Source organism: Podarcis gaigeae (genome assembly GCF_964106915.1).
Source record: "Podarcis gaigeae genome assembly, chromosome: 1".
Classification (NCBI taxonomy): Eukaryota; Metazoa; Chordata; class Lepidosauria; order Squamata; family Lacertidae; genus Podarcis; species Podarcis gaigeae.
Window position 1 is genome coordinate 47,597,183 of NC_139678.1, and position 13,985 is coordinate 47,611,167.

At 42.6% G+C, this 13,985-nt stretch overlaps 2 protein-coding genes across 3 annotated transcripts in view; one reads left to right on the forward strand and one right to left on the reverse strand.

Moving 5' to 3' along the window:
• PLEKHD1 (pleckstrin homology and coiled-coil domain containing D1) overlaps positions 1-9,789 on the reverse strand; it is a 33,839-nt gene extending 24,050 nt beyond the window's left edge. For both annotated transcript variants that reach the window (XR_014566295.1, XM_083747388.1), the window contains exon 1: positions 8,843-9,789. Coding sequence is in view for 1 of the 2 variants with exons in the window: in XM_083747388.1 (XP_083603514.1) it covers positions 8,843-8,991 (149 nt within the window). In the remaining variant the exon portion in view is untranslated. The remainder of the gene's footprint in view (positions 1-8,842) is intronic.
• The window catches only part of SLC10A1 (solute carrier family 10 member 1), a 322,488-nt gene that overhangs the window by 160,750 nt on the left and 147,753 nt on the right, over positions 1-13,985 (forward strand).

The window sequence follows — 13,985 nt, forward strand, 5'->3', positions numbered from 1 at the left end:
CATCCTCTATTGGCAGATTAACTGAACAGGTTTCGCAGCACACCCAGGCGATTGAAAAACTGCAAGGAGCTACGGCTGAAAACTACAAATTAGCTGTGGAAGCCAACCAAAAAGCAGAACAGGCGAATATAAAGGTTGATGAAGTTAAAGGGGAAGTAAGGCCTCTGAAAAGACAGGTAGGGGAACAACAAGCCTACCTGTCATTGGTTGAATTGAAAAGTAAAGAAAACAATCTCAGGATAAGGGCTATCCCGGAACTGGAGAAAGACAATCTAGAGGGATTTCTGACACTTTTGTTCTCCAAATTCTGGGGAATTGAGGAAGAAAAGGACTTTAAAATTGTGACAGCCTTTAGACTGGGAAAATCTGTAAAGAAAGACAAGTCCAGAGACTGCTTAGTTATTCTGAGATCAAGAGAAGAGAGGGATAAGATATTAGGCCTACATTTCAAGAAATCTTTGGAGATAGAAGGCAAAAGGGCTGAAATTTACAGAGATATACCCAAATATCTCTTGGAACTTAGGACTACCTATATAGACTTGACTAAATTGTTGAGACACAATGGAATTCCTTATAGGTGGGAGTTTCCACAAGGACTTTCATTTACTTACAAAGGAAGGAAAATAAAAATTAAATCACCTGAAGACCAGCAGAAGTTCCTACACGACCACGAGGAGGACCTGCAAAAAGGAGCTGCAGCTTCTTGGCCTCCACCACCACCGGGACCACCTTCAAGAGTCATACCACCTGGATCTGGACCAGCACTACCTCCTCCGGGATCGGAGGGAAACTTAGACACCCCATTGTAGGACCCGTCAATTGAATCAGGATGTCTCTGCAGCTTCTCAGTTGGAACATAAATGGCGGAAATTCCCCGGAAAAAAGAAGGAAAGTTTTTCACATTTTGAAAAAGGAACAATTGGACGTTATCTGCCTACAAGAAACACATGTGACAAGGCTCCACAGAAAAGTGCTAATTAATAAAAGACTAGGCCAAGAATTTATTTCTTCGGATAAAGTTAAGAAAAGAGGAATGGTGATATATGCAAAGGAGAGCCTGTCACCGAAACTCTTATTTAAAGATGAACATGGCCGAACTTTGGCGATTGAAATACAGACACAAGGAGAAAAATTTTTGATATTAGGAATATATGCTCCAAATGAGGGAAAATCGGAATTTTTCAGGAAGCTGCATGAGACTATGCTGGATTTAACACAGTTACAAATCTAGAGATTGAAGGGAGAATGGTTCAGAAACCCGAGGAAATTAGAAAGTGTTTCCAGAGATATTTCAAAGAACTCTATTCACAAGGGCCACAAAAAGCTTCCGAGGTGGATCAATTTCTTAAAACTAATGGATTACAAAAAATACCCCTGGAAATGAGAACAAACCTGAATTGTAACATCACACAGCAAGAAATTGAAAGTGCCATTCAGAATCTTCAATTGGGCAAGTCTCCAGGCCCTGATGGTCTAACCTCCAAATATTATAAAGTTTTAAAGGATTATTTGATACAACCCTTGATGGAGGTTTGCAACCAGATTATGGAGGGAAGGAAGGCACCGGAAACGTGGAAAGAAGCTTTCATCACATTGATACCTAAACTAGAAACTGAAAAGACTCAACTTAAGAATTACCGCCCCATCTCACTCCTAAACGTGGATTACAAAATTTTTGCAGATATTCTGGCAAGTAGATTTAAAAAAGTATTAAATGAAGTGATCCATAAGGACCAGGCTGGCTTTCTCCCTGGTAGGCATTTGTTTGACAACACAAGAAACATTATTGACATTTTGGAACTTCTACAAACAAATCTTAACACTAGAGCGGCCTTAATTTTTATTGATGCAGAGAAGGCCTTTGATAATATTTCTTGGATGTTCATGAAGAAAAATTTGGAAGGGATGGGAGTGGGGCGGGGGTTTGAAAATGGTATAGAAGCAATCTATACAGAACAAAAAGCTAAATTGATAGTAAACAATGTGGCGACAGAGGAGTTTAAAATTGAAAAAGGGACACGTCAGGGGTGCCCCCTATCCCCCCTATTGTTCATCTCAGTTCTGGAGGTGTTGCTAAACATGATTAGAAAGGACCGGTTGGTCCAAGGAATCGAGGTCGGAGTGAAACAATATAAATTGAAAGCATTTGCAGACGACTTGGTATTAACATTACAGGAACCAGTCTCCAGTACTAAAAGAGTGTTAGAATTAATTTCTGACTTTGGTCGGGTGGCGGGGTTTAAGTTAAATAAGCAAAAAACCAAGGTTTTAGCAAAAAATTTGACAGTCACAGAAACAGATGAGTTCTCTAAAGAAACGGAGCTGAATGTGGTTAAAAAAGTAAAATACCTAGGGGTGTATCTGACCTCCAAAAATTTGAATTTGTTTAAAGATAACTATGAGAAATGTTGGTCAGAAATCAAAAGAGATTTGGAAACATGGTCAAGATTGAAACTTTCCTTGTTAGGCCGAATAGCTGCTGTAAAGATGAATGTATTGCCGAAAATGTTATTTTTGTTTCAGGCCCTACAGATCGTGGACAAGGTGGAATGTTTTGGAAAGTGGCAGAAGGATATTTCTAAGTTTGTTTGGCAGGGCAAAAAGCCCCGAATAAAGTTTAAAATATTAACTGATGCGAAAGAAAGAGGGGGATTTGCCCTGCCAGACTTGAGGTTATATTATGAATCTGCAGCCTTCTGCTGGTTGAAAGATTGGATTTTATTGGAGAACACTGACGTCCTAGATCTGGAAGGGTTTGACAATGCGTTTGGGTGGCATGCATATTTGTGGTATGACAAGGTTAAAGTGCACAAATTGTTTAAAAATCATATTGTCAGAAGAGCAATTTTGATGGTCTGGACAAAATATAAAGACTTATTGGAGAGTAAGACTCCGAGGTGGCTCTCACCGGTGGAGGCCAAGGCACGTAAGAGACTTAACATGGAGGCCCATTGGCCTAAATATTGGGAAATAATTGAAAAAATTGGAGTCAATTGGAGGTTGCTGAGCTTGGAAAAACTGAAAACTAAGGTGCGAGATTGGCTGCACTATGCGCAAATTCAGGAGGTCTTTAAAATAGATAAAAAGGTTGGATTCCAGGTGGAAAAATCGAAACTAGAGACTGAATTGTTAGAGCCAAAAAATAAATTACTTTCGAGAATGTATAACTTGCTGCTTAAGTGGAATACACAGGATGAGACAGTCAAATCCGCCATGATAAAATGGGCGCAGGATGTGGGGCACAACATTATGTTTGTAGACTGGGAAAGGTTATGGAACACCGGTTTGAAATTTACGGCATGCACTGCCTTGAAGGAAAATATTATGAAAATGGTATACCGGTGGTACATGACCCCAGTCAAGCTAGCTAAGATATACCATCTGTCTGACAATAAATGTTGGAAATGTAGAGAGGCGGAAGGGACATTCTTTCATCTCTGGTGGACCTGCCCGAAAGTGAAGGCCTTCTGGGAAATGATCCATAATGAACTAAAAAAGGTACTGAGATTTACCTTACCTAAGAAACCAGAGGCCTTCCTTCTGGGCATGGTGGACCAGAGAGTGCTTAAGAAGGACAGAACCTTTTTCATGTACGCTACCACAGCAGCAAGGATCCTGATTGCAAAATATTGGAAGACACAAGATTTACCCACGCTGGAGGAATGGCAATCACAGTTGATGGACTATATGGAATTGGCTGAAATGACTGGCAGAATCCGAGACTTGGGAGAAGAAACAATTGAGGAGGACTGGAAAAAGTTTAAGGACTATTTGAAAAAACACTATAAGCTGTATGAATGTTAAAAAAAAATGCACCTTTTAGGAAACTCTAGCTTCAGCAAATGTAAGTTAATGAAATGAAAATTAAGACACAAGAATTTAGAGGTAAAATAATGAAACAACTTTATTGTGTTTAATACAAAGCATACAAGAATTGGGTTATAGTAAAATTGAAATCAGGGAACATGATAAAATGGAAGATACAATAAGTTTTGAAATAAGTTAACAAATTGCTGATGTTTTATATGACAGAGAACGCAGGGTTTGGAGGATGTGGGGAAGTCCTTTAGAATTGATGGAAAAAGAACATGGAAATTTGTTATTCTTCTATTCTATTTTCTTATAACTATCCTTTATTCTTTTTTCTGTATTTCCTAAAATTAATAAAAATATTATAAAAAAAAGAAGAGTCCAGAAAGGAGGAAACCCCAGGGGGCAGAAGGACCCAGAGGAGGAAAGAACAACGGAAGAGGTGGAGTAAGGCTAGAGTCTTAAACTGGTGTCTAAGAGGCGGAGACTCAGATGGAGCTTCGCCGATCTAAGCTCTAAGACGTAGAGTTGCACGCTGCGGTTTAGAAATGGAAACTAATCTTCAATAAAGACTTTTATACGTTATTACTGACTAGCGTTGGTCCTCTGTGAGCTGGGACCTGGAGGCAACTCTGACAATTATCCTTATACTTTATGCCAATACTTATCCTTATCCCAATGCCAATTGCCTGACATCAGGTGCAGGACAGCAAAAAGCACCTCACAGCACCAATACTGGAACCAAGCCCTCTTTGAGAGGAAAAATCATCTGAGGGCATCTCTATTCTCTGAACTTAAGTGTTGTGGAGGTTAGCGCCACAGCTAGAGATAAGTGTTGTCTCTGCTGCCTTTTAGAGGATTCAGTACAGAAGATATCCAGAAATTGATGAAGCATCCTTATTTAAAACAACAACAACAAAAAAGACAAAAACTGTTCATGGCAGGGGAGTATAGTACTCACATTAATGAAGTCAAAAGAAATCTTAGGGTTCAGGTGACAACTGTATAAGCTCCCACTATCACAGTGTTGCTAATTCTAGCCGGAGGACATAATGTTCAGGAGTGTTTATTATGTTGATTGCCCAAAGGTGGAAGGCTCCACACTCCTGCTTTAGGGAGAGTGTAACCCCCTTCAGAACAGGTTGAACTCCACACACCTGGACAGGTGAGCCAGTTACTAACACTATCTCCAGCTTTTCTGGATTCTAAGGTGTGTTTTTGTTTTTACTGACATCCAGTCCATTATCATATTCAGGCACTGATTCTGCCTCATGTGTTCTTTCCAGAGAACTACCTTCACAAACTGCTGACTCACACAATATGTTTTTTCTGTACACACACCTGGTATGTCTGAGACTGCTTATATGAAAAAAAGAAAAAGAGCCAGATTGTGGGATCAACTCCACAAAAGCCTGTTTTCCACCCATAAATGTTTTGTTCCTAATACACACAGTCAATGAGATTAGTTAGGTAATATTCATAAGCGCGTTTTGAAAACATAAAAGGGCTGTGTTAAGTATTCCCCACAGATTATAACATCATTGTTGGGTCTTGGAGCCCACAATGCTTTTTTTGGAATAGCTCCAGGAACTAAGTATAGCAACTAATTGATGTTGGGGTGATCTTTCCTCCTCTGGGGATATTCCAGTAAAAGTGGAACAAGACAGCCTGCAGGGCGGTTCAGTTTTGAAACTGCTCAGTGGGATGCATGTGACACCTGGAAGGCTAAGACAGGCTTCCCCAACCGGCTACCCTCCAGATGTGCTGGACTACAACTCCCATCAACCGAAGCCAGGATGACTTCCAAAGCCATTTAAATAGGTCAGGCAACAGACATTTGGTGTGGAGGAGTGGATAAGGTTTGTGCTGTGTTCCTGTTTGTTAACTGCAGTTTTCTGTCTGACCACCCTGAATTGTTAACTAAAATTTGTCCAGATATTTCCCCTGATTAATCATGACTCTTATATGGCTTTGGAACCTTAGTATAGTGCAGTGCTTCTCAAAGTGCGGGTCACAGATGGGTCCAAAAATGTTCCTGGGCAGGTGACAGTGAAACGATGAGGAGCTTTTTAAAAACTTGCTTCCTCTATATTATCATTATCATTATCATTATATATCATATATAAACCTACATCAAATAAAACAACCCCAAATAAAACATTACTGAAGAAAGTCAAATATAAAGTACAGTATACGTTCAAAGCAACAGGGAACTAAAATGTTATCTTAAAGATTTCAAAATAAAACTTTACAAAGGAGGTCAACTTCAGAATACACATTTAAGGCAGCAAAGTTAACAAACAACATACCATTATTGTCATGAGGCTTCTAAATGACAGAGTTATTCCCTATATTTATGTATCATGGTTAAGTTCTATTCAAATACATACTGCTGTTAGGAATGGGCAGTACAGTTGTGCCAAAAATTTCACCAGCATTTCTTGCAACCATTTTTCATCAATAAATGGGGCGGAAAATACCACCCACTGGATCAGACTGAAAGCCTATCTTAGGCGGCCATTCTGTCATGGTCTTTATCTCTAAACTGGGCTTGGAACACACAGCATTGCAAACAAAGGATAGCTTCAAAGGAGAAGGACTCTTCTATGGTGGTCCTGTTCAAATAGAGTATGCATGTAGATGATCCTGGTTAGATTCTTCTTCAGTGCCAACTTCTCTTGCCATTAAAGCCTTAATTCAGGGTGGTGGTAGGGATTTATAAGGAAAGTACAAGAGAGGAGGGTGGGGTCACACATGCACCAGAGAGACCAGCTATGTTAGCAGAAAGAGTCCCTTGCGTTCCCTTGGATTAACCTAACCCGTCCTTCCCTTTGTACCAGCTACACTATGGGCAGAAGACCTTGCCAGGAGGTGGTCCAGTATTGTGGCTGCTGAGTATTGGGTTGGGATATGAAACACTCAGCTTAATTTCTCTGTTGAGGTCTGAAGCTCATCTTAGTGGCCTTGGACACTGTTGGGCAGTGGAACGGACTCCCTTGAGAGGTTGTGAGCTCTCTTTCACTGGAGGTTTTTAAGCCAAGGTTGGATGGCCATCTGTCATGGATGCTTTCGTTGTAATTCCTGCATTGCGGGGGGTTGGGTTGGAGTGTAGATGACCCTCGAGGTCCCTTCCAACTCTAAAAGTCTATGAGTCTGTGACAAATGATGATGACTCAGGGCTGGAGCAGTCATGTGATGCTGGAGATATGTCCAAAAGCAGCCACGGGGTTAGATCAAAACAGTGAAAAGGGCTGTTAACCAAACTAGGGGTGGGGTGGGATGCTGTATGTCAGAAAGGAACTTTGGGAAAGGATTTAGAATGGGGAAAATCTCTTGCTCAGCATCTTCAGGTAGGAGAGCCACTGCCAGTCAGAGTAGGCAGTGTTAGGTTAGATGAACAAGACAGGTTCCTGTGGTTGTTCCTTCATTACAGGAGGATGTTACTCCCTCCTCCCCCCCCAAAAAAACCTCCCAAATTTGGAGCACATGCCTGGCAAGCAAAAAATCTCCTGTTTCATTCCTGACATCTTAAGAAAGATCTAGGAAAGACCTACAAGTTCCCCATGCCTGTCCCACAACTAGCACCCCCTGATTCTTACAGCTTAGATGCATATATGTATTTGAGTAACGCTACCTGCTAAAAGTGACCACTTCCAGCAATAAAACTGCTGCATTAATAATTACGCTCTGAGGCCGGAGTTGCATGTAAGCAATTTAGTTTGGAGGAAATGAGCATCGGAGAGAACTTTCTGCCAACTGTGAAGGAATCTTTTGCCCTTCAGCGTTCTCTCTCACAGGGGATAAACCACCAGTCCTTGGCTCCTTTCAGAAACGCCATGACTCTGGAATTTTAAATAGGACTTGCTTGTAAACACAAAGCACCTTGGCTGTCATTTTCTTCTCGTAACAGATTAACAAAACTAGTGTCATGCTGAACTTATGAAACAAAAGGAAAGACGACAGGAAGAAGGGGGGGAAAGTCGCTGAGAGTAGTCTTTTCCTAATGAAGGTACTTTACTGTGATGGTGACACAATTTCTTAAATTATGTATGAGTATTTGTAGTCAAATCCCTTACCCAGATTTATCCATCAGGTAGAAGCAGGACCGGTTCCACATGACTCATAATACATCACTAGGTCCCCACAGCACTCCTACTATACCCCATTTACTCAGGAGCAAGTTCCATCTGGGCCTAAGATGGGGGCCCACGATATTACTAGGTCCAGGGGCACATTTGGTATCCTAAGAAATTGTCATGGGCGTCTCAAAATACTCATTTCACAGAACCACTGATGCTCAGATCCCATCCAAAATGGGCAAAACGCCTACACAACCCCCTCCACTTTTTGTAGACATTCTGATGTCTTTTTTTGTAAAGGAAAAGTGTCTGCGTTATGGGGACATCACACATTCTCAGCTCAAACCACAACCTTCTCCAGCTAGCGTGGCAATTGTGAGAGCAAACGCGAACATGGCTGAAAGTTACAGATCCCTATTGGATAGTACCTGCGACATCACTCACAACTCCTCCCTGTCATACTTGCCCCATGTCCTGCCTTCAGGACATGCAACCAGTTACCCAGAAAAGAATTCCTGGTCCCCCAAACCCAAGTGTTCTGTGAACTTCAAAAGGCCACACATATTCTTTCTTAAAGCTAGCCCAATGCTAGCTCCAATTTTCTTTCCCTGGGGCACAGAGGGCAGCAGACAGAGACACCATGCCAGTCTCCAAGGAGGGCAAATGCCACTACACATACCTGCTAGCCTACAGATGCTATGAAGCTGCAGGTGATCTCTTACAACACTGTGTCAAACACAACCTTAGCATACTTGCTGAGCTCTCCCCTCAACTCTTGAACCCATCTGCTTGGTCATGGAATGGTTTTTCATGCCTGGCTTGAGTGTCCCTCAGTGACTTCCCTCGATTTTCTGGCTCTCCCCCTCCAGCACAAACTCTATTGTCGTCCCCCACCGCCCCCATCTCCCCAGGGAGCCTTTTCATTGCAACGGCAGCTCTTTCCAAACACTTACCTCCTGGACCACTTGGCTGAGGGTCTCCCAAAGGGTCTCTTCCAGAGCACTCCATACAGCTGCACTTTGGTGCTGATATCCAAGGCATCTGAATCGGCAGGTTCCATCGATGGCGAAGGAGACACCGTGTTGGATTTTGAAGTGAACATTGTCGAGGGAGGGAGATGGATTTTTGAGCTGATTCTCTGCCTCTGCTCTGCAGCTCAGGGAATCCGATTAAATGCAATGAACCAGAAGGACGTAACCAGCTGCCCCGGTGGGAGAAACACACACACACAGACAGACACACACACACTAGAGAGGCTGAGGCTGTGCTTGGAATCAATATCTGGACTGCTCAGTGCTCAGTCAATACCTGTCTCCCTGATGCAGTGATGATGAGAGCTTCCTCGCGCCATGTGCCCGCTTCCCGATGTGCCGGAGAGATGGAGTGAGTCAACATTCCAGACCAGCCTGAAAACAAGCGAGGCAGAATGAACGCTCCAAACATCGCGCAGCAGGCCAAACTCTGCATGTGCATGAGACGCTGGCAAAATGCCCACTGCAGCAGAGGCCGGAGCACATTAATACTTAGCATGCATCTGCTTCTGTCCTGAAGACACAGGGTGAGTGGATTTATTTCTCACTATGTATACAAAGGTATACACAAGTGTCCTGCTGGACAACAAGATCCCTAAACAGAAGCCAGGCTTGCTTCTGTGCCTCTGTAGTGCCTGTTCAATCTTTTAACTGCATAAGCAGACTATTATTTTATTTTTATTTTTTTAAAAAAACCTATTAATCCTCTAGTTTTCTTAACTGCAGAGAGAGAAATGTACCCTATAATAGCTTCCCAGAACTTCCCAGCATTCAGAAGAAGGGGGGAAGCAGGAAAGAATATGCTTTCTGCTTTGGCAGTTGTACTGTGCGGTGATGGGAGATTGATTATATGGGGAATGGTAAAGATTGGTTGGACAGTGTTCTCGAAGCTACCAGCATGAGTTTGACTAAACTGCAGGAGGCAGTGGAAGACAGAAGTGCCTGGCGTGCTCTGGTCCATGGGGCCACGAAGAGTCGGACACGACTAAACGACTAAACAACAACAAAAGATTGTCCAGAGCTGTTAAAGGGGAATAAAAGCCTCATGTTCCCCCAGTGCTGTTTTTGACTTTGTTCAGGCTAACATCACGATTCCTTCACTAAACATGCCATTGATGAATTGTGTGAACCTAATAGCAGAAAGTCATTTATGCTCCCCTTTAGCAATCCCAGGAAATCATGTAACCAACATCGTTCAGAGAGAAAGAGAAAGGCAAGTTATTACATCTTGTTCACATCCAAGTATCTGATTCTAGAAACCACATCAGCCTCGCCATTCACATTGTTGAGAGCCAGCTCTGAGCCTGCCTTCCCTCACACACCCCAGGGTATGATTTCAGGCATCAGGGGTAGGGTACCTCAGACTGTGTGCTGAATGTGGCCCTCCGGGCCTCTCCATCTGGCCCCCATGACACTCTCAGGTCACATCCCTCATTAGCCGTGCTCCACACCCCTTCAAATGTCTTTGCCTGTCTGGAATTTGCCCTTGAATCTTGATCATCTTGCTTGCTTGTCTGGATTTAGCGTGAAGAGAAGGAGGGGGGTGTGTGTGTGTGTGTGTGTGTGTGTGTGTAGAAACCAGGGTTGTGAGAGAAATTCAATTCAGTTTGCAATTAAAGCTGATTTGATCAAATCCACGCTCCCTGCCCCCAAAGGAAAACCAAAGCATAGCTAAAATTTGCACTTTGCCAAATTTTGTGTGCAAACCAGGTCTACTGTTCTGGACACAAAACCATTTCAGCCTCCTGTAAGACAATGAAAAAGTAGCCAGACTATAGCTTTGTGGATGGTTGTTTTTTGGGGGGAGAGAACAGAGCCCTGAGGTACTCCACAAGTGAGTGATCAGGGGTCCAAAACACTCACCCCCAACACCACTTTCTGGACACAGCCCAGAAGGAAAGAGCGGATCCACTGTATAACAGTGCCCTCAGCTCCCAGTTCCTCTAGATGGTCCAGAAGGATGTCATGGTCAATGGCATCAAAGGCCACTGAGAGATCCCGCAGAACTAGGAAGCAGCTTTCACCTCTGTCCCTAGCCTACCAGAGATCATCACTAAGCACGACCAATACGGTTTCAGTTCCACGATGGGGCCTGAATCCTGACTGTAAGAGATCCAAATGGTCCACAGCCTCAAAATGTGCCTGGAGTTGTTCAGCGACCACCCCCTCAATCACCTTGCCCAAGAATGGAAGATTTGAGACTAGGCAATAATTGACCATAATGGCCGGGTCCAAAGATGTGCAGAACCTTGATACACTTAGCCTGTGGAGGATAAACTGGCCTGAAAAATCTGTACTATTTTATCGCTTGGTTCTTTTCTTTTTAATCCTCAAACACACAACCCACCCCCATTGTGAGCTGTACTGTAGCTACAGACTTATGCATCCAAATCAATCCCCAGGAGCTCAGGTCTTCCAAGTGGGCGAGAATAAAGCACTACTCAGCTGGTCCTACTTTGGTAATAGCAACTCTGATGACTCTTGCTCAGCCCACAGCCCTGTTAAATTTTAAGAGCCTGAAATGAAAGAGGCGGGGGAACAGCAGAGCTACATTCAAAAGCCAGGAAGGTTATTCAACAAAAAAGCCATAAAAGTCAGAACCCTGCAGGTGGCCAGTCTTGCCATGCTTGCTAACAAGTTTGAAGGTTAATGTGTAGCCTTCCCTCGGGTTATAACTGGAAGACCTGACTCAAGCCTTCCGGGCAGAACCAAAGTTATTACAATTAATGTGGCATATCCTTGCTCACCATGGAACAAAAAACCATGCTGTTAAACATGGGCAGAACAAGATTAGGCATTGTGCCAAGTACACTGTACCATCATACTTGGGTCCATCCATAATGGAGCATAATTAAAAATACATTAGACTCAGCTTAGCTTAGAGAGACACCACTCTTTCTACCAGACCCATTTGGATCTCTTAAGATACGTCCAGTTTGGGAAAGGGATTTGTTTTTGTTTGCATTACAAAGATGCAATGAAATGACCTAATTTGCATTATTCAGACCAATATATGAACTGAAACACACATGTTCTTTGAAACATGCCCTCCTCCAATACATTTACTAATGGAAAGTGTGCAAACGTTTGTAGGTTTGCAAGAAGTTCTGTGAGGAGTAATATTAAAAATATTGTAAAAATGGAAAAAGAGAGATGATATGTTAAAAGATTTAATGGCAATATTAAGTTAAGAAAGGCATAAGAAGTGATTAAGACGAAGGATTATCAGAGGTGCTGATGGAAGTCCAAATAAGAATGTATCTGTGATAAATTGTGAGGTACATTTTATAATTTTGTAAGCTAAAAACCAATAAAAATATTTTTTAAAAACTAACGGAAAGTGTGCATACAAATGTGTTTATTAGTGAAAATGCCAGTCAAAAATGAATATTGGGGGGAATCACTTGCAAAAATTGGTATATTCATCGAAACTGCATACAAAAATTTGCTTATCAGGAACTTTAGACTAAAAGCCTGGTGCATTCTCATGAGCTGTTTTTTTAAAAAAAGAAAACCACAGATTGCTGTGGAAATGCGTAGAACTGGAATTTAAGATTGGGAAAACTGAGAGAAACTGAAATTGACAGATTCATGCATCCCTTGCCAATTAATTTTCAGTGGATTTTTTTATTTACGCTGCTTAGAGATATGAATAAAGTAGTATAGAAATATCGTAAGTAAATAAATACAATGTATTACCAGTATGAAAGAGCATGAATACAGACCCTCAGTGCAGTGGTGTAGCGTGGGGGGTGCAGGGGGGGCCAGCCGCACTGGGCGCAACATCTGGGGGGGCGCTAATCTAGTGGAAGAGACTTGAGTGCTAAAATCCACGGGTTAGGGGGCGCAAATTACTTGCCTTGCCCCGGGTGCTGACAACCCACGCTACACCACTGCCTCAGCAGCTCCTCTTCGTATTCCACCCCCTTCAAGGGCTTCAAGGCTCAGGGTCTCAGGGCTCCCTCCAGATGACCTGTTTGTTGAACAAGCATCCCGATTTGCTTGCACAAAGCTTTTGTGGAGGTTAGGTTACCTCTGCTCTTTATTGAGAAGTTGCCCTATTTGCTTCTCAGATGTGCGCCCCAGACTTTTAAATGCATTTCCCTTTCACTTTCCCAACTTCAAAAAGTCTCCTTCTTTCTAAAAGCAGATTTGTTGCACAAGGGGAACAGAGCAAACCTAAAGTTCTGGCAGGTGTTTGAATGCCTCGTGACGGCCTGGAGGCATCCTAAGTCTGAACACATTTTGAAAATGGTGCTAAAATTGATGTTTTTGCTGGCTGGTGGGGCAAATTCATAGCATTTTAATTCAATAAAATGTATTGTCTTACTGCAGCCTCTTTTCTTATCTGCTTTGTTGCCCACTGGGGCCAGGCTCTCTTTAAAATGTTTCAAAGCTCCAAACATTCCCCCTACAAGGTGAGCAATGGCTCTATTTTCAGTCCTAAAGTAAATATAGCAGTAGTCTACTTAGCATGTGAGTAAGGGTAGCTATGCTCTATAAACTCATCTGTAGGGTTGCATGGAGAGATAAGGCCATATTCAACATTGCAGTTGGGAAAGGATGAGTTTAAAGGTCTCACGGCAAAGAAATCCCAAGATCCTGCAATGCACCTTATTAGCTTCTGCAAATGTAGCAATGGCAAGACCAAAACCACCCCCAACTCCTACCTTCTCTTTTCCATGTACTCCACCTTGTGGATGCAAAGTTAACTGCAGGAAAGGAAGCCAAGTGCGGGGGAGGCTTTTACAACTGTGTTAAGATGCATTACGGTCAGGCAAAATTAAAAGGAAAAACGAAAGGACACATTTTATTTTATCTGATGCCAGGAGAAATTCATTGGCTTTAGGTTTTGACTGGCAACACAAGAACAAAAAAATATTACCTGCTCAATACATTTTGGCTCATTTAAAAGCAAAGTTTCTTTCCAGTTTGGTTTTGAGTGGGAAAGTGGCTTGCTCATTTTTCATTTTGGCACCCGAGGCAGGCCACAAAAACGACACTTCCCTGCCAGGGAAGAAGGGTGGGGGGAAGAGTTACATCAGGAAGAAGGGGGGGGGAGAGA